The sequence below is a fragment of the Calonectris borealis genome, chromosome 3 (assembly GCF_964195595.1).
Source record: "Calonectris borealis chromosome 3, bCalBor7.hap1.2, whole genome shotgun sequence".
Lineage (NCBI taxonomy): Eukaryota > Metazoa > Chordata > Aves > Procellariiformes > Procellariidae > Calonectris > Calonectris borealis.
This window is the reverse complement of record NC_134314.1, coordinates 51,725,212-51,747,371: the sequence shown is the minus strand read 5'-3', so window position 1 is coordinate 51,747,371 and position 22,160 is coordinate 51,725,212. Positions and strand designations below refer to the sequence as shown.

Genomic DNA, 22,160 nt, shown 5'->3' with positions numbered 1-22,160 from the left:
CCATGTCACTACTTGTCTGCCTGTTCTGCCTGCTCCAAAGCCTATCGCTGGAGATGTGAGGCTGGTGCTCCCCCTCAGGTCCCCGAGGCAGAGCACGGTACTCTTCTGACACCTGCCCACTTAAAACAACTGCTGGATTTGTAGTCAGAGGAAAGCCCCCTCCTTTGCCCTGCCCTCAAGATCAGACTGACAGGGAAGGCTGTCGGAAGATTTTTTTGTCCTGACTTCTGGCATGGGGTCCTCTGGACATCTCACTTAACAGACACTCTGCACCTGCAATGCCCTGGTCTCTGCATGCAGTCCATCAGTGTTGTGGCTTCTGTCTTTTAACTACGGGGCTTTGGTTTGTCATAAGGTGACAGAAAAGTGTTTTGTTTGACATGGTGTGTAGGCCAGATCTCTGAGACTCTTGGAACAAGAGGCTCCTTGGCATGGTGACTGGTCCAGACCCAGGGACTTCAGGTCCATTAAAAACTCTTTCTTTGTAGGAGAGAAAGTTGCACACATACTGCAAAAATAAACTTAACAACATGTCAGAACCTAAAGTCACATGGTTTTCTTTGAATTTTTTCTACCTACTTTTCACACCTTTTTACTGAAAGAAGTAGTGGTTTACAGCTTGGACTCTTGCATCAAAGAAAACTCTGCTTGATAGCCTTATCTAAACCCGCTGCACGTTAACTTAAGGTTGTTACCTCTCCTACCTCCTTTCCTCGCACACTGGAAAATGTGGAAAACAAACAAAAACCACAAAGGGCACTGTCCTGGTTCCAGCTGGGACAGTTAACTTTCTTGCCAGTAGCTTGGGGGGTGTGCTGTGTTTTGGGTTTGGTGTGAAAGGAGCGTTGATGGCCCATTGATGCTTTGGCTGTTGCTGGGTGGTGCTTGCACCGGGGAGGGGGAGCACAGCCGGGGTGGTGGACCCAGCTGGCCAATGGGGTATTCTATACCATGTGACATCAGGCTCAGTATAAAAACCAGGTGGGGGGAGGGGGACGGACTCGCCCCCCCCCCGTTCGTGACACGCGGTCGGCGGTCGGTGAGCAGTTGCATTGTGCATTGCCTGCTTTGTATATTCTGTTATTATTGTTGTTCTCATTGTTGTTATTACTGTTCTACTTTGTTTTATTTCAATTATTAAACTGTTTTTATCTCAACCCGGGAGTTTTCCTACTTGTGCCCTCCCGATTCTCTCCCCCATCCCACCGGAGTGGGGGGATGAGCAAGCGGCTGCGTGGGGTTTATTTGCTGGCTGCGGTTAAACCACGACAGGCACATGGAAAAGCCTTGATGCTGTACAGACAGGACAGAGTTTCTGATTCACCTTCAATCTCTTCACTTTTCTGTTCTCCTCAGACACTAGGTGATACGTACAGGTTCTTGTATCTACACGTTTGACAATTTCTAACTGGTGTAGGCTTCAATACATAATGTGCAGCATGGAAAACAAAGTTATTTAAACTCCTCCACCCTCCGCAAACGCATAGGAAAGCCTCAGCTGGCAGCCAGCACACTGCAGTACTGACACTGTTTCTAAAATCTACAAACCAGCCCCCAGCATGTATTGCTGCAGATACTTACCTGCACTTTAAATATGTACATTTGAATTTTTTTGAATGCGCAGAAAGCACGCAATGTAAAAAGAAAGCAGTTTTAACATGATACAGAGCTGCACAGTAATGCTCCCTCCACGTTACACAGCTAAAGCTTCAGCCGACAGCGATGACTACATGACAGAAATACTCCATCAAGCCAGTGCTACAGCTCTGCAAAACTGTAAATGATTACAGAATAATGCCCTGCAATCAAAGAACAAAATGTGTGCTGCAGATTAATCACTTTCCAAGACGGGAAAGGAAAGATAGGCTTGAGAGATAAATCTGGCTGGGGTGTTTATGCAAGCGTATCATGCTCCTTAGTACTGAATGTCCCAGAACTTACAGAGGAAGTAAACAATGTGCTGGGGGGGTGTGCGGGGGGTGTGCGAGGGGTGTGCATGTGCATGTGCCCGCACTCACAACCCGAAATAGGACAGCTTGTGAAAAACGCCTAAACACTAGCGTCAGAGGTCCCCCGACTGCCGATTGCTATATTGCTGCTGCTCGGGAAGATCTAAAACAAGGACCCGTTTAGATACAGCCAACGCTTCTCTTTGGCATTTCAAACTTTCCTTTAAAACTCCACAAGGATGCCCACGGACTCCTGAGCCCTCTCCCCCACGTCGCCTCAGCAGCCGCAGCAGGCAGACAGTGCATTAGAAGGCAGGGACTGCAAGCGCTTCTGCTTGGGATTTACTTCTGGAGGCGCTCTCCGGCAACCTACATTTCCAGTGTCCCTCTAGCATATAATCACGCTGCTTTTGGCTGCTTAAGCAATGCCAGCTTTCATACATTCCTCGTTTTTGTGTAAACATATTTACATTTGTAACTCCTAACTGGCTTAACGCTACACAGGCATTTTGAGGAAAACCCTACCAGCACTTGAATTAAACCCAACACTTTGACAGTCAATTACGAACACGGTAAACAACGGACCGGCTGCATTAGGGGGCCTGCATTTCCACAGAGGGCTCCCCTTCACGACTTCGGCAACCGCGGGCTCGCCCAAGCGGGGCTTCGGCTGAGCAGACCTGTGAAAACACCACGCTGCGCGGGCACCAAACTGGAAAGCGAAAGAGGGAAGCGGCCCCGAGCCTGACCCCGATCTCGCAGAGCGAAACCGTGCGGCTCAAAGCTGGCGCTGGCGAAGCGGGGTCGCGGCGTGCTCCTTCGTCACCTGCCAAGAGGCACATTCACAATCTGCTAGGTCATAAATTAAACGCGCCTGAGCGCGCTGCGTCATGAACTGCTCCGTGCCACCCGACGGCGTCGGGCGCGGGAGAGGCCGGCAACCCGGATTTAGACCAGGGGCTGCACACAAAAACCGACGGGTGCGCTGGGAAGCCCCTCTGCAAAAGCTGGCCGGGGGCCTATGCCGCAGCAGCCCGAATCACAAAGGTGCCGAGTGCCTTGATCATGATTCAACACATCGCAAAAAAGTTACAAAATCTCCATGTGGAGAGTTTCAGTTGTCACCACCGGCTTTGGAGGAGGTCAGGGCGCCACGCAGCGAATTCCTCACCTGAGGATGACAATTCTACACCAAATGTATATTTCCACACAGGAGCTGGTAAAAATATCCCGAAAACGGAAGTGAGATACAGTGCCAGGGTATGCCCTGCAACAGTGCTGCGCATAGGGAAAATAATTCACGGAAACCGACTATTTAAGGTCCCTCCTCCCTGCAAATATCTGGCTCTGTATTAAAACCAATTAACAATAATCTACTAATAACAAGACTGTGATGTAGCTGCGAGATTCCCCTAAAGCAAAATCCTGCCAATGTTAGTAATTGATTCGGCAACGTGCACCAGCTCAATGGCACAGGCGCCTCCAATTCTTGGAAGCATTACGTCCAGTCTAATTCCCACCCAAGGTCAGCACAACCATCAGAAAATCCCCGTACATCGTGACCCAGAGAACTGTGACTACACAGCTGTTATCAATAGCCTGGGAAACTGAAGCACGGTACCTGAAAGGCATCGGCCACCACCAGAGAACCCCTCAGCCGACCGAGCTGCTGAAATGGCTCGGGGAGCAGCGGTGGAGAATAAACCACATATTTCTCTTGTGGGAGAAGCAGCAGGGCATGCCAGATTTGCCTTTGCACTACTTGTTGCAATGCGTGTTTGCATGCACTTTGTTGCAATGGAAAGAGGAGAGACCACCCTGTTACCTGATTAAAGTTTTGAACTTTAACACGAAGGAACAAGGGACTCATAAACTGCACGGTCTATGCATAAGCTCTTCAAAAGGTCAATGTAAGGTTATTCACACCATTAAATGACTTGAACTAGCACCAAGTCCATTGGAAACTGCCTACTGACTACAACAGAAGCTAAGTTGCATCCAGTGAAAGCAGCAAAGGCGTCCATCCTCCCACACTCCAAGGCATCAGCTTGCAGTTTTAAGCAGCAATTCAGTATGAGTTTCTCAGTCTAATTCTGATAACAAAAAAACTGTGGTCAGCTTCCCATCTAGATGTGGAGGCATTTACCAGAATCATTAAAGACCAGGCATGAAGTTAGCAGCAGAGGCAGAAGAAACAAGAAAACCAGGGAGCTACGTAAGGAAAAGGTTCTTTATATTTTCTAGCCTAAATACACCAAGACAGAGGGCATCTACTAGAGGATGCAGAATATGGTGTGACTTCGGACTGGATACTTTCATGTCTTATATATTATCAGTGAGGAACTTGTATGTCTCCTCTCTTCTCACCAATAGGGAAGGAAAAAGGAACAGCCCCTCACCATGGAAATGAAAGCAATTACTACACGTACCATTAAATATTTTAGGGACAGCTCAGTAGCCCAATGAACTGTATAATCTCAGACACTGTTTGCTGTCTAGTTCAGGCCACACCAAAACAGAGATCGAAGTCTCTCTACGGCTGGATCCTCCATCTCTTACACAAATGAGCAATCCCTCTGTAAACAGTATCAGCAGAGGGAACAGGACTACCCAAATGACTAAGGATTTGCACACCGACAGCACCAGGACTGCTTACCTAAGGGTGGATTAGTTAAAAAAATAAACAATGCTGTAAATTATAGGTGGTACTGTGAGCCCCACCTACACCTTGTATTGTCCAACACTTCCTATTATAAAACCGTGTTCCCTGTTGCTAATAGCTTTGCAAACCTGAACTGAAACTGGGATTAGAAACAGGATCAGTGGCCTGGGATAGGCAAGACATGAGAAACAGGGAATCGCGGGGCAGGGGAAAAATGTGGAATGAGGAGCCGGACAAAAATTCCAGGCAAGCTGGACAAGGAGAGCAGATCTGGAAACCAGAGGAGATGGACAGAGGGGTGGGAAATCACAGGAAAAGGAAGGAGGAATGCATGGAGCAGGACTGGAAATTGCAGGGAAGGAGGCTGGGACAGGAGACCGCGGGGGGCGAGGAGCTTGGGGAGGGGAGAAGAGGATGCAGGGCTGGGACAGTGCCCGTCAGGGAAGCCCACGGATACTGGGGAGGCAAATGACACAGATGAGCAGACCGGGAAGGGCGTATTTCTTTACTCAGAGCTGAGTGCAACAAATATGGCACAGGGCCCAGAGATCACGGGGGATGAGCCGAAACCCTGAATACCCCTTGAAGCATCCAGCCCGACAAGGAGACTGGGGGTGGATAGAGTGTGAGAGCTCGTTACTAACGACAGTGTCATAGCCAGCATGAGAGGTAATTTCAAGTGTTCGAGGCAACTTTGTTTCTGACATTTTGCACCTGGCTTTTATATGGAAGCATTTTTTCGGTGTAGATTTTCGTATAAATGAAGTACGCTCTTAGTTCTTTTGCTCGGCACTTCACCGAACAGTGAGAACTATCCACAGAGATACTCCAGCGATCTGCAGTTAATGGTCAAGCCATGCGAAACCCAACTTTCCTACTCCCTGTCTGCTCCCAGAAAATGGGAAAGGCCCATCACCAGCATTGCTCGAACCCACCCGCTATATCGTGGTGCTTCTAGGGAGAAAGCTGCTGGCCCCCGCACGCCCGTACCCACCTGGAAGAATCAGTGGTTTGATACCTGATACAGTTTCCTGCAGAAAATAAGGAAACTATCATCTCTCAAGCCATGCAGAGCTTTTTAAAAAAAAAAAAAAATCCAAACAAAAAAAACACCCACCAACCAAACAAAAAAACCCCAACAACCAACAACCATCCACCAAAAAAGTCAAACCAGAAACCAGGCACTCAAGACTGGATAAACTTAGTGAGATGTCATGATTCAACTACAATCAAAGGAAAGCCATAGTTAATTTCTCAAACAACTTCTATCATACTGTTCAAGCAAACTGTTTTTCCTTCAGGCTGAGGGGACACTACATCCACACTATGTCTCAATTTACTTTTTCCTTTTTTTTTTCCTTCAATTAGAGAACATTGTCATTCCACATGCTTAGTACGAGCCTGAATAAAAAATGACACACGAGAAGCTTTTGCCAGGGTTAAGTCCCGACACAGCTGTTGGAAAAACCCAAAATGAACATTTTATCCTGGCCAAATCAGTGTTCTTTTCACTATTTATACTCTTGGATCCAGCAGCTGCAAGTGACGCTACAGGTCATGTTGTCCTAAATGGACAAAGAATCTGAGGATCCTCTCAAGTTTTGGAGGCTTGTTGGTACTTCTGTTCTCCCTCTCAATATTTCACAGTGCTGCTGCACCGACACCAATTTGCTGCGAGTTTAAGTTGGGTACCAGACTCTGGTCAGAACAGATTTTTCAGCTAGGATTTTCCATCTTTAAAAAAAAAAAAAGGAAAAAAAAAAGACTATTTTTCCTGCTTCCATTTTTCAGCACCATAGGATCAACACTGGCTGCTCAGTTGATAATACCCCTCTTTATTTGAAGTTATTTTTCTCCTTTCACCACCCACATTCATCTGGGACTTATTCAGTATTATTCTGCCTGACACCGGTCCAAAACAGCAAACAATTTCTGTAACGGCACAATAAGCAGAGCAGACACTAACGGAGGCGCTTCGTCGTCTAAGAATCCCCTTATGTAACATCCAGTCACGTACCGAAAATAATGTCGAAAAACTTGTAAGGAGGTTAGATACAGCTGTGCCTTTAACAGAACACTTCTCCGGTATCAGGACCAGCATTTTACAAGCAGGGAAACGTTTCTGCTGTACTTTGGCCTTCTGTCATCTGAGAGAGGTGTAGATTTATGCCCTCTCTCCTTCTAAATTAGACTCCTTCAGTGCCCTATTTTATATTCTTCCTGACAGGTCCCTATTTTGTATTAAAAAAAAACTGCTGTCGCTGTGTTGCATAGCAAAAGACCTTTCCAGCCGAAAGAGAAAACTCCTGCCACAGAGCCAAGCGGCAAGAGGTAACTCTGCAGTTAAAACTGTGAGGATAAAATACTTTGCCCAGCAACATATTCATTTCCAGCAGGATTTGATAAAATTATAATTCACTATCCAGAAAAAGCCTAAAACATTAAACGTATTATACTGAGAAAGTCAAAATAGGTCATTCAATCAGCGTTATTCCCCCTTCATTTCAAACATAATACAAAGCAGTTAAGTAGTTTCTCTTGCAATTAGCATCATCTTTGTCTCCTCGGTGTCTAAAATACACTGGAGATATGGAGCTGCTCTGACGGTACAGCAGCCAAGGCCCTGCTCCCCACCATCACCGACTTCTCAATGAATACACAGAGGTGAAATCCTATCTTCAATGATTTCAACTATAATTTTCTTTGTTTTTTTCCAATTCCAGGGTCTGTTCACCTCAAATGACAGACCTTTTCCCACTGATTAAAGAGGAGTATGGATGGGCTCAGGAAGAACCCCAACATTTCCAACTGCTAATGCATGTCCCACTCCATCCCCCGACCAGGAGGACTTGCTACCTGGCAGAGCCCTGAAGAAGGTGGGCTAGAAACAGCCTCCCTGGGGAACGGCAGGGTTTTAGAGATCTTTCCTGGATGTGAGAAGTCTGACATATGCTTCAGATGCATTTTAATTTAGAAAAAAACGTTGGAAAGATTTTATTTATGTTTCTAATTAGGTAAACAGTATGCTTCTTCCACCTGCTCCAAGCTACCCCACTAGGCCCAGTAGACATCAGATGTCTATGAACATACATCAGGTTGATTTACTCCCTACTGCTAGTTCACAGAATCCTCCCTCCTCCCAGCCCTGTATGCCAGTACCTCGTGGCCTACACACTTCCCCTCTTTTTTTGTATGTAAAATGGCCCCACTATTAATTTTCAAATACCTTCTTAAGCACACGGCTCCCTTCCCAAGAGCTTTCTAAAAAGCAGCTCCTCATAAAAGATTTCTCCCACCCCAGGTACGCAAACCTTCTAGTACATTTTAATCAGAAGTATTTTTGCCGTGCATGAACCAGGCTGTAAGAGCAATGGGGCAAAAAATAAATCTCAACACGCTATGGGAAGCGAGAATTACACTGTCAACATTGTGATGAAAATAATATTAGGTTTGGAGCTTTTGGCTGCTCCACAAACTAGGCTGGAAACCTCTGGCCCAATCCATGCAGAGCTCTGACATGATTTCCATTTGAAAATCGAAGATTTTAGATGTGGCCCATTTATCTGGGCCACATATATGGCTCAGGCTCCGCAAACACAGAAGCTGCTTGCACAAGATTCGCAAAATGCTTCGGAGTTTTTACAGCTCCTCAGTGGCAACATCATTCTTGCTGCCAACGCTGTTCTCCTACAAAGGCACTGTAGGACCAGCAGCCTCCCATTGTAGGTCTTGATGAATACTTAAAGAAGCACCATTCACTCTGAAACCTGACATCTCAGACAAATGGTTTTGAGTTCCCCCATACAGTGAAACTTTTAAACACAACAGATCATGTTGCACAAAAACAGGGACAGCCGCTCTATGTGTCTCAGCTTACAAGCATCTCAGGACACGACTTGAACTGGCGTCACCTTCTCCTATGAATTCCTGGAAAAAAACATTCTCTGAAAATTAGTTAAGGTCCAGAGCAGCTTTGCAGAACAAACAGTAGGTTACAGGCTGTCAGGAAACCACATCACTTGCTCTCAGCACAAAACCAATCAGCAAAAAAGGTGATAATGTGGGAGCCTGTGAGAGTCTCACACAAAGACATTCTTTATTGAGCGCTGTTCTCACTTATCAGACGCCAAATTTATGTACTAAGCATATCTAGAACTTTATATGTGAAACTGATAAATCCTCCATGAAGTACTAGCAAATATATTTACACAAGATAGGGGTTCACAGCCTAGTCAGAAACTTTTGATCTGGATTAAGTCTCGCATTTTAAGGTATGTTTACACCGCAAATTTCATGTGAGAAAGTGGGATTAACTTTGGTCATAACACGTCTTCGGATAGCTGAAATATCTGCTTGAAGAGCTAGCACGGAGAGGAAAAAAAAACAAATACAGCAGGTTTTAAGAGTGCTGACACGTAATTGGAGTATATTTCAAGATAATTCAGTCCACATTCTAGATAAAACAAATAGGGCCCTGGAAGTCATGTCTTAAAATGATTTCTTTAGAATAATTTATTCTTCTTCATCCTATTTTGGAAAAAAACGCAGAAACCAGCATGGTACACCATGAGAAAACGCTAAGTTATAAGGGCAAATCATCCACAATGTGAGAGGTGCTGGCTGTCTAGACTAGGAGAGTAGTTTGTATTAGAATATTATTAGGCAATTAATATGTTTTTAAACAAAGCTTTGTTTAGTGCAACACTGTTACTAACACTCCCTGGTCATGCTCAGTCCTCACTGCGAGTCCAGGCTCAGCTGCAACCAGGATTTTAAGCACTGCTGGCTTGAGTCTTACTTACATTGATGCAAATGCATGCTGCTGCAGCACCGTAGGAGAGCCCCACTCTGCTGCTTTAACATGGCCTTTAGCAGGGACAGGAGTCAGGCCCTGCTCTCTTTACTTCACGTACCCATGGAAATTGCACCGTCATAAACTGGGCTGCATCCAGGCAAACCAGTTTTCATCCCCACTACGAATTGCTTTGGACTGAGCAGCTGCAGCAGCCAGGAGGCAGAGCGAGGCCCGAGCGGACGCGTGCCGATGTGTTTGGGTGTTCCTCTATCTGTCCTCCCCCAGCAGAACCCTCTCTGTCCTCATCAGTCTTCCGACTTATCTGCTGCCTCCCACTCCTCTGGGGTCGGGATAAGCAGATGTCACCTTCCTGTTCAAGTGCTGGCATCCAGCCCGGACCTGCCCTTTTCTGCTCACGCGACTCAGGAGCCAGCAAACCTACCGAAAACTTTTTTCCTAGGACTGCATCCCAGCCGCTGGTCGCAATCCCGGGCATCCTCATGGCCTCTGCTGCTCCCGAGGGAGAGCCAAAGGTCTTGGAAAGCCACGGATGGGGAGGTGGGCTGGCCTGAAGGCAGTGCAAGGCGGAGGGCCAGGTTAGGAGCAGCCTCCAGGCAGACCCACAGCACAACACAAAGCGTGAAGGCAGCCTCAGAGGCAGGTGTCAAAGGAGAAAAACAGCACCTTTGGCAGCGCTCCTGCCTCCTGCCCTCATTCCGGAGCTCTCGACAGGATTTTGGCATGGAGACGTCAGCACAGACCCACCCTTCACCTCGGCGCGGGCAGTGGGTGAACGGATGCAGAAGTGGCATGATCCAGTGACTCACCCCATGGAAACGCGCCTGACCGCCGGCAGCACTCAGGTGTACAGCAGCCAGAGACTGCACAGGCAGAGCCCCACACCCACTGCGAGCGGCCTCCTGCCCCCCAAAACTGGCAGGCAGCACCCTGGAGGCGCAAGCTGCAAAGGCCCTGACGACAAGCTGTCGGTGCCAGGCGCCGTCCTCCTGGCTTCAAGCGGACCTTCCTCCAGCCCTGCGGCAACGATCCGCAGGCTGCCCCTGCCCTCCTGTCCCAGCGCGCCTCCCTCGCCCGTCCCTTTACACGTAGCGAGTGGCAACTTCACCAGCAGGGGAAAAATAATAAAGAAAAGCAAAAGAATACCTTTGAAATAAACATGTTCAAGGGAGAACCCAGCGTTTCATAATTCAGCTCTTAAGTACATAGCATGTTGCGATCAAGCAGGCAATCCTTTCAATTCGTTAGCACAAGTCTGTTACAAGAGCTAATTTTCACAAGGCATTTCTTTACCAGTACAAATGCCCAGAAAGGCATTTCTCTGTCAGTGAAATCTTACAAAGGTGTTTTATATCAGTAGAAGTATTTAAATAGCCTTTATTTTTAATAGGTACCAGTGTATAGATACAGAAAATTGCCCCAATAAGCAAAGTCCAGGTAGGACACAGACACAGACACCAATGCTGTTAACTCCTGGCCTGCCTCAAATTCCCTGCAAAGCAGCGTTACAAGCATACCAGTCCTTCAGCAAATGTGCAGGGGGGTAGCCCAGAGAAAGGACGCTGGCTTTGCAGGGCAAGACTGGCTCCTCCTGGACCTCACAGCTAGGCGCAGCATCAGGAGGAACCACTCTGGCAAAAAGCAATGGTGACGCAGCGATGCTCTTCTCCTCCAGCCCCACTGAAAGGCATCTCCCTTGCTATTTCACCACAGGGATGAGGCAGAGCACTAATGCAATCACTTGCTTGTTCCCAACCCCTTACACTGCAGTGAAATTGCTCTTCGTCAGTCCTGTAGCCTAATCGCCTCCACGCTGTATCCCCAGCCGAAATGCAGCTATACTCTGCAACATGCCCTGCACGGTTAGGAGCCAGCCCTCCGTTTCCCACAGAGGTACCCCATGCACCATGCAACCCCCCAGCTGGTGTTAGGAAAGGAAGGATGGAGAAGGTGAAGTAGGACATAATGTCCCTGGAGTCTCTCAAGACAGGAATGAGGAATTGGGGGATGGGGAATTGAGGAATGGAATTTTTTTTTTTTAAACACTGGTATTTGGAAATTGAACGAGTGCTCTCTGCTTGTTACTCCCCTCATCTCACAGGTTTTAGACCAATGACGTGTGACAACCCTTGCCCAACGCATTGCCTGGGAGATAACTTAGATAACATAGCTGATGGATACCGCAAGACATAACCGCAAGACATAACCTGCTGTTGTTGGAGACCATGTTTCACTCCAGCGGTGGCCTGCTCTCAACTGCTGCAGGAGCCTCAAGGGCCAGCATCCTCAGCCACGTAGAGCTGAAGATGCCCTCCCTGCAGGGCACCACAGTGCGCCCCAGCAACTCCTATGCACCCCCTCCAGCCTTGCACACCTGAGCTTTTCCTACCCCTCCACCCCAAACAGGGGCTGGGGCCACATCACCACAGGCCTCCAGATCTCCCTGCAGTTCCTGGCAAGCTGAGAAGCACGGCTCTTTCTCCAGCTGCCTCAATCAGAGAAGCAAAAGCTGTACCCACCGCTAGCAAAAACCGCTTGGAAACACACTGGTTTGCTTAGGAAAGCTAAGCCGACGTCAAATAAATGTCAAATACATATGGGTAAGGAGTTGGTGCCTGTATCTCACACACACAACTGGAACATCAGGAAACTGGTACAGCCGTGCAGAGAAGCACGGGATACCCCATCCTGACTTTGTCTGAAGCAAGTTAGAACAAAACATCTTACTCTGAAGGAAAATCCCCTTCTGTAGACAAGCCACTTTTTAATAATAAGTGCTAAATGGACTATTCAAGCAGGTAATTAATGTTAATTAACATATGTCAGGCCATAAATTGGCTAAATGCACCTCATTTTCCAAGCTTAGTGTGTGGCAATGCTCAGGAAATTGTAACAAAAAAGAACAGTCTAAGTTTGTAGAAGCACAAAAAAAGAGCAAATAAAAGGTTAAGCACAATCTTCACTTAACTCATGGTGTGCTGAGCCAGCACTACCGACAACTGAATGACTGTGCACATTACTTGCACACTTTATTTTGCTCCTGAACCGCTGCACTACGCAGATATTGTCAGCCCCAAGGAAAGCCACATCAAAACCACTCTGCAGCTCCCCGAGCGCTGCGTTATCAGGCAGGCCTTTATCGGGATGCTTGCTACGTGCTGCGGGACCTGGATGCGCCTCCTGCCCTGGGACCTGGCGAGGCTGTGGCCCCTTTCCAGCGCCGACTTGGGAATCGCAGTTTTCCATGGTGGGGGGAACGAAACAGCAGCGGGAGGATGCTCAGAGCTCGCCCTCCTCCAGAGAGAGTCTGCCTCGAAACGTGGAGGGCCTCCTGCTTTAAAAGAAACTAACGCTGCCATTTTATAACCCAGCCCTTGGGCACGTTTTCTGTGACAGAGATAGTAGTTAAGGCTTTTAAAAAAGTGGGAGAGAAACAAGAACATGCAAAGATTTTAGCCTAAGTAACAACTTGCATTAGGAAACACTTTCAGTTTCTCCCTTGGCAAGCCGCCACTACGCTAAAACCCACTGTAATTGCATTGCAAATAAGAAACAATCCTCACAAAAGATTTTCCGTACTTCCACGCAAAATAGCTGGCTGCCAGAATCTTGCAGGGCACCTTTAGGAGGCTGCCACCTAGAGAAACGCTTTGGCTGTTTATCCTCAGTTTTCCCTTATCTCCAAGGCAATCCCTTCGGCCTCCCTTTAAGCCCAGCACGCCCTCCGTAATTTTTTGGGGTGATTTCACACCTGTTCTCCCCATCCACCCCAGGCAAGCTGGCTGAAAACAGCCCGGCCGCTGCAGCGGGTGGGGGGGCTGCACCCCCCCAGCGCTGCCTGCCTTCTGCAAGGGACGCCACCGACTCCGGGTTTCTACTTTGTCCACGTCAGCACAAAGAGCTTTCACAAAACCACCGGGCTAACCCTAATCACTCGCCTTTCTAAATGCGCCAGCACGTGCCCAGCCTCCCCTAATCTCCCAGGATTACAGCAAAGTGGTGTGGCACCACCAAAATGACCCGAATACAAAATGGCCTCGTGCGTAAGACACCGCTCGCTTTACCAGGACAAAACCAGGCCGAAGCAGGACGTCCCGGGACAGGAGCGCCAGGACGCCTCTCTTCCCCAGCCTGATAGTCACAGACAATGTTTGTTCAAGCCAATACAATACAGCGGATGTAAAAGCCACTAAGGTGATTTAATTTTTATTAGCATTAACCGTGTACTTTCAAGCACACAGGTAAGTGTAGGAGCCAACCTCTGACTCTCAAGCTTCCCATTTTAAATATGCTCAAATATTGACACTAATAACCTATTACAGACAACGCCGATGTTGCATGACTGTTTCAGGTAACCTTCTGTCTCTAAAGAACTGAGGAACATTGATTCCAGTATTTATCACGCAGGTCTACCTGACAGCGATGCTATCCGGCATCATTCACTGGAGGTTTCCCATTCACATCAAAAGTTAAGTTTATCAGAGCCGGTGACTCTTTGCAGCTGATGACATTCACCAAGGCGATGTGTTTATACATCGGCATTTAACAAGTCCTTCAGTGGAGGTGCTCCTCACTGTGGATCAAACAATGTCAATGATTCTGGGAGAGCTACTCGGTGCCTCTCTCCCCTCTAATAGCTGTCACCTGCCTGCACGAGCTGGGGAAAAGTGAGATCTTTGATGTACATTACAGACAGAAAATAATAATGTGCGCTAATATCTACATATGGTTTCTACTGGAAAGTTTAAAAAGTCATTTGTTACTTTGATACTAAAGTATACTCCTCTGATGCAAGAAGCTTGTTATCTAGCGGTTTCGACTTTGGGGCTGGAACCACATATCTCTCCACGTTGCTCAGCACAAAATTCACTTACAAATGTTACTGAGTATTTTGTTAAAGCACAACATAGTAAGGCTTTGATCAGGTAAGACGCTTAAGCAGTAAGTTTAAGCACACAAGTAATCCCAGCGAAGTCCCAAGGATCCATTCACGTGCTTAAACCCGTGCTCGCTTCAGTAGATCAAAACTTAAAATAATCAGGCTACAGTTTGTAACCCAAACCCTTCTGTACAGATAAATAAGGCAGCTCAAAATTAGAAAAAAAAAAAGTAGGAATATAACAGAAGCTGGAAAAAATATTCATGCTAGTAGTTAACTGGGAAACAGAGTCTAAAAAAAAAAAAGAAAGAAAAAAAGAAAAAAAAGACAGCAGAGAAAAAATGAAACTGATGCAAACTCCAGTTTTATGCTGCCACTCCTGATAAAGACGCTGTGTGCCACTCCGAGGAAGGAGAAATAAGAAGAAGAGAGTGGTGTTGCTTCCTTCCCACATCCTCTGCAAAAAGATGATAAAAAAAGTCCGACACATCTTGCGTATCAGCATCTGGCTAACAGATTTAGACATCTGTCTACATCGCTGGCAAATTTCTCAAGTCTTTTCAAGTCTCAATAATTAGAGAAGAGACTGGTGCGTTTGCTGAAGGGACTGCAGCCCTTCGGTACATATTGGTCAATAAAACATGGTAAAGAATGATGAAATGTCCATGTACAAAGTTTACAAAAATCTCCCCTTCAAAGTAAATATTCCAGCAGCTAGTATTTATCTTTCATGAGGAAGATGAATGCAACAGGTGTAAAACAAATAGGCTTCTGCTATAAAAAAACAAATCAAAGCAAATCAGCTACATTTAAATTTGGGAATTGCTGGTATTTGTGTATAAAGGACCAGATTCATAGCCTTGCCATACCACTCAACAAAGAGGAAAATAGTCCCCCTAGTGTACTCTTCATGTAGAAAAGATAGTTTCACAAGATAGTGCTGCAAGAAATTACAAAATAACATTATAGGAAGAGATATGGAAGTACTTAAGCTATAGTGAAACCGGGCACCTCTACTATAGACACGGACACAAAGGTGTTCCAGTTTTCTGTTTCAAGATTATTCAGTGAAGTGAGTTACTGCATCCTAAATATTTGCGGGGGGAAAACTTGGTTTTTAAGTCAGCACACTAGTTTTGTGACTGCAGGACATCGACAGGGTAATGGATACCTGAATTTGGAAACACGCTAGATCTGGTCATCGAGGAGCTCTGTGGAAGTACCTGCAACAGCCGCCTGGCACAGGGCATTTCACACGGGTGAAACCAGCTCACCCTCAGACCTTCTCCCCCCTCCAGTGACGATAAATATAAATAACGACTCTCCGTAAGTATTCAAGACAGTAAATGGATATTGAAGCATGCGCCTAAACTCTTCCTGGTGATTTGGAAGTGTACAGGATTGTACCAAACCAGGCTGCCCGTGGCACACGACAGTGTCCGCAGCGTGCCGGCTCTACAGCGATGCACCGTACACTACTGCCCTAGTTAGCTGTCAGGCAGTATTAGGTTAGCTAGCGTCCCACCGGGGCCAGGGGGAGGGGGAAGCAAAGAGGATTGTTGAGGGGGGTATATTGGGCAAACCTTATCTGAATTAGCGGAAACGTAATATATGCCTTCCTAACCACATCTGAAATATTCACTTCTGCTTTAATGCCCTGGGCAAAAAAAAAAAAAGTGATAGTTGTAACTTTAATTTATAGCTCTTAAAATAATTGTTTTGAGGAGTGTAATCCCAGCTATGTTTACGGATTATGGTATTCAGCACATCTCACTGGAAACGGTATTAATATTTCATATATAATAATAATACATAAGATAATAAAACGAAGTTCTCCTCTTCCCTTTGTTTAAAATGACAATTTTCCCACTCAGTGCCACAGCAGAATATTGTTAAATGGGCTTGCTACCTTCAAAGACGAACTTAGCTGTGTAAAAATATTCTAAATTAAGATAAAAGCCCTCTGATACAGAACTATCTTCTGTGCATTTAAAATCTCAGTGTAACTAGCAATCTGAAAAAGCTGATGTGAAAAGCTGAGATTAGTTCCTGAAGAGTTGTATTCATTACCTGTGAGGGAAACAAAGATGATAATAACATATAATGTGTTTTAGCATCGGGAGACTAAGATGGAGTCTCTATTTAAGAGTGTTGCCTCTGCACAAACTAATTTACGTTCCAGCCAAGAAACTGAAATAGTCCTCTTCTGAAATAGTCCCTTCTGAATGTATATGCATACATTAAAAGAAACTCTAGCCCTGCTAAGGAATTAAATTTTGCAGTTTTGGATGCCTGGCAAATTATTAGCTCCTGACCTCTCCTTTGCCCCTTTCAGTATGCCCCTACCACCCACGCACAACTGCACCCGCCGCTAACGTCATCGAATGCCTTACCCTAACTTCCAGAGACAGCTCACAGTCATTAGAGAGGCAAAATTTTCTGCCACCGGTGTGCTTGCCATCTCCTGAGAAAGGTCATCTTAAAGGCTTGTGAAAACTTCTGAACTAAATTATATCACAGGAAACTCAAGGGATCCAAGTTTTTAACATTTTAATTAGCTCCAAGTACCAGTTAATGCTGCTCAGCAAAGGAATCAATATCAAATTAACAGTATAAATTGTCAGAAAAATTGTGACTGTATTAAGCATACTAATCAATGTAAGCACTTCACGTTATGGCCCAAATCCTGCTTCTGCTGAAGCAAATGGGAGCTTCGCCACCAAATTCAGCCGAAACAGTATCAGCCCCATTGTTCGGTAAGTCTTCGTTTGAATCGGGTATCGAGAATTTACTGAAAATTCAAACTAATAGATAAAAAGGCTGGATTTGTCATAGCAGCTGACAACTAAAGCCACTGCTTCTGCGTGAAACCAAACAACTTATGAAGGCACTGGCTGTCATCAGAAGATGTAACCCTTTGTCACACTCCATGTCGCACTTGTAAAGTCAGATCAAAATTCAACACCTAATACAGATGCAAAAGCTGTAAAAAGGATCCGTGGTTTTTAAAAGCCTTGTCTTGAATTAGCTATGCCACTGATAAACTTTGTGTTTGTATTTTCCCCATCCTGAGACAAGTCTGTCAGTGAAATGCTTCCTCTACAGTGCTCCATTTGGAAGGTAAAAATCATACAGCTGTACTTCAATTCCTAGCAGCAAGTCCCACTCAGGCACCAAAATATCAGACAGGGCTGCTAATACGAAAACTGCCAGAAATGTTTCATCCATACAGCATTTCTGACCGGTTTGTATACTGTAAGTTATCCCCTGATCCAAAGCTAGAGAGATTCAAAGAGGAAATTTAATTTCTCTGTAACACAATAAAACTTCCCAGCAAATTCGCTTTCAGCCATCCATTCAAAAACTCAGTCTCGGATGCTGCCAGCATCGGCCCTCGGCAGCAACTGAACCATACCGGGATTTCCCTCTGCAAACAGTATCGACATCAAGCAGCACCTGCATTTCTGTATAGCTGCAAGTACGTGACACTTCCGCGTCCGACGGACACTAATAGATGGACATGAAAAATGAGGAGAAAAAGCAGTTCTGGAAATCACTTCAGATGTGCTTTACGTGCAGCACCGGCTCCTGGTAGGCCTTATTAGACCCTGTCTTTGAGAGCAAAACCCTGCCTGCCTGCAACGTGCTTTCGCACGCGCCAAGTAAACAAGCCACAAAACCAGATTTTTTTTTTTTTTTCCTTATTAAAACGGTAGTAATCTTAGCTGCTAACTGTCGCAATGCTGATCAGAAAATGTTCGGATATATGGGATTTATCAGTAGACAGTGTCCTCATACACTGGCACTGCAGGAAACACAAACCAAGCGTTCCCGTGGCTGAGCAGCCAATAACTCCACGCTTTGATTAACTTTATGAAGAAATGTCAAGACCCGAATTTCCCTCTATTGCCTTTGAGGAACGTGTGGGAAACCACTGGGGCATTTCTTGACGCAAATAATAGAGTCATTCTGTATTTGAGCTTTGAGACTCTGATTGACCCTGCATAAAAGCAACTCTGCTTACTTCCAGTACGAGTTACACCAAAAGGTGCCTATAACTTAAAAAACAAAACAAAACAAACCCCCACCCTTCTTAAAAATATTTTTCCTTTTTTTTTTTTTCCCCTCTCTTTTTCTTTCCCTGGTTATGTGCCTGTGCACCAGAGAAGCCAGCTCCGCTCCTGCTCCCAGAGTTAGGAGCCCTCACCGCTTGCACACGGCAACAGGAAAGAGACAAAACTTTTTATACCCCCTCCCTCAAAAAAATAAGCAGAGGCGACAGCGCGACCACCAGCACGGCCAGCAGCAGCGCCCGGCCGGCTGCCGTCGGGGGAAGCCGCCGGCACCCCCGCAGGCAGCCCGCCCGTCGGGGCGGCGCGGTGGGTCCGCCGCGGCCCCGGGACCCCGCCTCACCTTCCAGCCGGCCGAGCTGTTGCTGTCGCCCTTGTCCTTGAAGTAGGGCACGCAGCGGACCATCCAGTCGTAGATCTGGGAGAGGGTGAGGCGCTTCTCCGGGGAGCTCTCGATGGCGCGGGTGATGAGGTCGGCGTAGGAGAGGTTGCCCCACGCGTTGCGCCGCGACGAGCACTTCCTCGGCGCCGCCGCCGCCGCCGGGCCCCCGCTCAGACCCCCGCCGCCCGCCGCCGCCGCTCCCCCCGGCGAGAGGCTCGGCCCCTCCGGGCCGCCCCCGGGCAGCGGGGCCAACAGCCGCGCCGCCTCCTCCGGGACGGCGGTGGCCGCCGCCGCCGCCACTTCTCCGCCGGCGGGGGCCGCGCTGCCGACGGCCATGGCCGAGCCGCCCCCCTCCTCCTCGTCGTCCTCCTCCTCGGGGATCATGGAGGCAGCGTCGGCGGGCGGCTCGCCGGCGGGCTTGGCGGGGCTGGCCTGCAGCTCGGGCCTCTGCAGGGGCCAGGTGCAGGAGCGGGGGCGGCTCTGCGGCTCGAACTCGGGGTCCAGCTCCACGTCCAGGGGCGAGAGCGGGGCGGGGGGCGACGCCTCTGCCATCTTGGCCTCCCCCCCGGGCGGCTGCGGCGGCGGCAGCGGGGCGCTGCGACGGGGCGGGCGGCCGCCGACCCTGCTCCTCTTCCGCCGCCTGCTCCTCGGTGCCGACGGGAACCTAGCAGGCGGGGGGCCGCCGGGCGGGCATGCCGCTCTCCGCTAAGGGCTGGCAGGCTCTCCGCTGCACCCCGAGCCCCGCTCCCCGCGGGCGATGCGCACGCCGGAGCGGGGGGGATGGGTGGGTGGGGGGGAAATCAGATTAGGAGCCGGAGCGGCAGCGCGGGGCCGGGCGGGGCCGGGGGGTGCCCGCGGCGCTGCCCTCCGCGCCGGTGGAGCGGCGGCCGCTGCTCCCGCGGTGCGTGTGTGCGTTTGTTTATGTTTCACTCCATGCGGATGCAGAAGTAGCTCCAGCGGGAACCGTGCTGTATCCAGCCGGGAGAGGACCCGCCGGCACCTCCGAGCTCGCTCCTCGTCGCTTCCGCAGATATCTTCCCTTTTGGGGGGAGTGGTCCTTTGCCCCCTCCCTCGGCAGGAGGGCAGGGAGAGGGGTCCTTCAGATTACGCCGAAGACTTTTTCCTTCTTCAAAATGCCCCAAAGGGAGCCGAAGTCTTAGCATACATCCAACTGCATACTAGCGTAAGCCTGTCACTTTGCGGTGCCCCCCAAGCCACACACAAGCAACCCTCCAAAATCTCACAGCCGACGGAGCAGGGGGCGGGAGAAGGCCACCCCGGGGGCTGGTCGGTTAAAAAAAAAAAAAAAAAAAAATCCTTCTTCTCGCAAGGAAAAAGCAAACACAACGGGAACAAATGAAGTCGCCAGTCTTCCAACAGGTCCAGAAGCTTTAAGCCCTCCCTAGGGCTGCCAAAGAGAATAGGTTTTGTTCCAGCATCAACACCACATTCATAACCTCCTTGCTCCTGCTGCTGCCATCTTGACAGTTTTTCCCCCCCTTCACTCAAGTCATTTAAAAAGCGCAGGCAGAAGAAGCAGGGAGAGCCACATCGGGAGGGGAGGGAGGCGGGGGGGAGAATCAACAGCCACCTCCACACCGGCAGAAATCGAGCTCCGAATTCACGGGAGGAAGAAGCAGCGCTGCTGCATGGTTCCTGCTGCTGCTGCTCCTGCGCCTTCAGCTCCGAGGAGCCTTCCCTTTAAAGGCGAAGGAGGGGAAAGCGGCAAACCGCCCGCTCCCTCTGCGAGCAGCCGGCGAGAGGCAAGCGATCCACCCGCGCCCAGCCAGCCTGCCGCCGCCGCAGCCCGCCCGAGCAGCCTGTCACCCTGCTCGCCGCCGACTTCCACATCCCTCCTCCTAACAACCACCGGCAGCAACACAAAGTTATAGACACACGCAGCGAGCCTCAACCTAACCGCACGGCACGGCACGGCCCGCCCACGGGCGGAGGGCGGGCGGCGCCGCGCAGGGGCCGCCCCGACGGGGCGGGAGCGCCGCGCCGGGCCGGGCCGGGGGGAGCCACCGGGGTTGGGCGGGCGGGAGAGGCCGCTGGGACCCGGCGGGGAAGGTGCCTGCCTGCTGGCCTTCCCCTAGCTCCGGCTCCTCCGGCACCTCCTCCCCGCCGATGCCGCCGCGGCTGCGCGTCCCCCCGCTGCCCGGGAAGCGCTCAAGCCTCTCAAAGCATACGGTGACTCTTTCCAAGGGTTAGATTAGCCCCGGCTCTCTGCGCGTACTGGAATTTAAACGGCAAAACCAGACGCAACCGTCTCGCTTTCCCGTACCCCATCTCTTGGCCAGGCCCACCTGGCCAGACGCAGCACGGCCACAGCGCTCGCTGCCTGTCCTTCACCCTCAAACCCGCCGTGACAGCCAGGCACGGCGCAGGAATAGGGCGCTGTTTCTTTTCTGACTTGTTTCCACTGGTCATAAATTACTGGCGCACGAGTTATGCTGGTAAACTTCAAATTTGGAGCCCAATTTAGTCATTTTTTGAAAACTTGCATTCCGCCTGCGGGTGATAGGGGAGCACGTTCAGACATGTCCACACGTGAACGTAATCCCGCTGTCCTTCCTCCTCGCAGGCCGTGCCCTGGCAGAAAGCCCTCTGAAGTAGCTCACTTGAAGACGTAGCTAATTATGGGTTGGGTAAAGGGGTGACCCACAAAGCCAAGGAATATAGAGCTATTAATAATAGATGTAGTTATAAATACATTACATAGCAATGTATATGTATCAGTTCTCACCTAGCTTTGTACCGACCTAAACTATGGACTGGATTTAGCACAAAAATAGTGTTGTCTCCGATTCCTGATTTATTTAGCACTATAGACAAGCAATAAGATTTGAAAACCATTTGGTTTGATTAGAAAACAGCAAGGCTCTGATCCTGCATGCCTTACACATCCTGCTAAGGAAAGGCTAAGGCCCTCAAGGTCTAGTTAGGTTTCAAATTCAAGTGGCACTCAAGTTAGGAATAGTTCGGCATGATTTTATTACAAGGGACAGCATTTCAGCATGCATACAATTAATCCTCAGTTATCTAAATATAGTAGGAGACACTGAATTAATCAGAATGAATGCAGGTTCGAGTAATGGAAATAATTTTCACTGCAGCTCCATTTTGGGTCACGACGTTGCATGCCCTGCCATGGCTTTTGTTGTAACGTGGCCCCTTATGGGAATGCAAGGCAGCTCAAAAAGACACCAGCTACTCCGCAGTTGTGATACTGGCATTCGCATGTATGATTTAGCAGTTGGTAGGGGAGGAGAACCACAGTAGCATTGAAGAGCCAGGAACCAAGATCAGAGAAGGCCGTGCACAATGAGAAGACGCTTAGTCCAACACCGCGCCTCCGAGGAGCCTCTATTTGTGGCTTTCAGCAGTCAGCCAGAGAAGGCCGGC

General features: G+C 48.6%; 1 protein-coding gene across 1 annotated transcript in view; it reads right to left on the bottom strand.

The window, feature by feature from the left end:
• The window catches only part of FOXO3 (forkhead box O3), a 97,672-nt gene extending 77,010 nt beyond the window's left edge, over nucleotides 1-20,662 (bottom strand). Inside the window, exon 1 of the mRNA XM_075145629.1 lies at nucleotides 18,717-20,662. Coding sequence (XP_075001730.1) covers nucleotides 18,717-19,307 — 591 coding nt within the window. The 5' untranslated portion in view covers nucleotides 19,308-20,662. The remainder of the gene's footprint in view (nucleotides 1-18,716) is intronic.
• Between the last annotated feature and the right edge of the window lie 1,498 nt (nucleotides 20,663-22,160).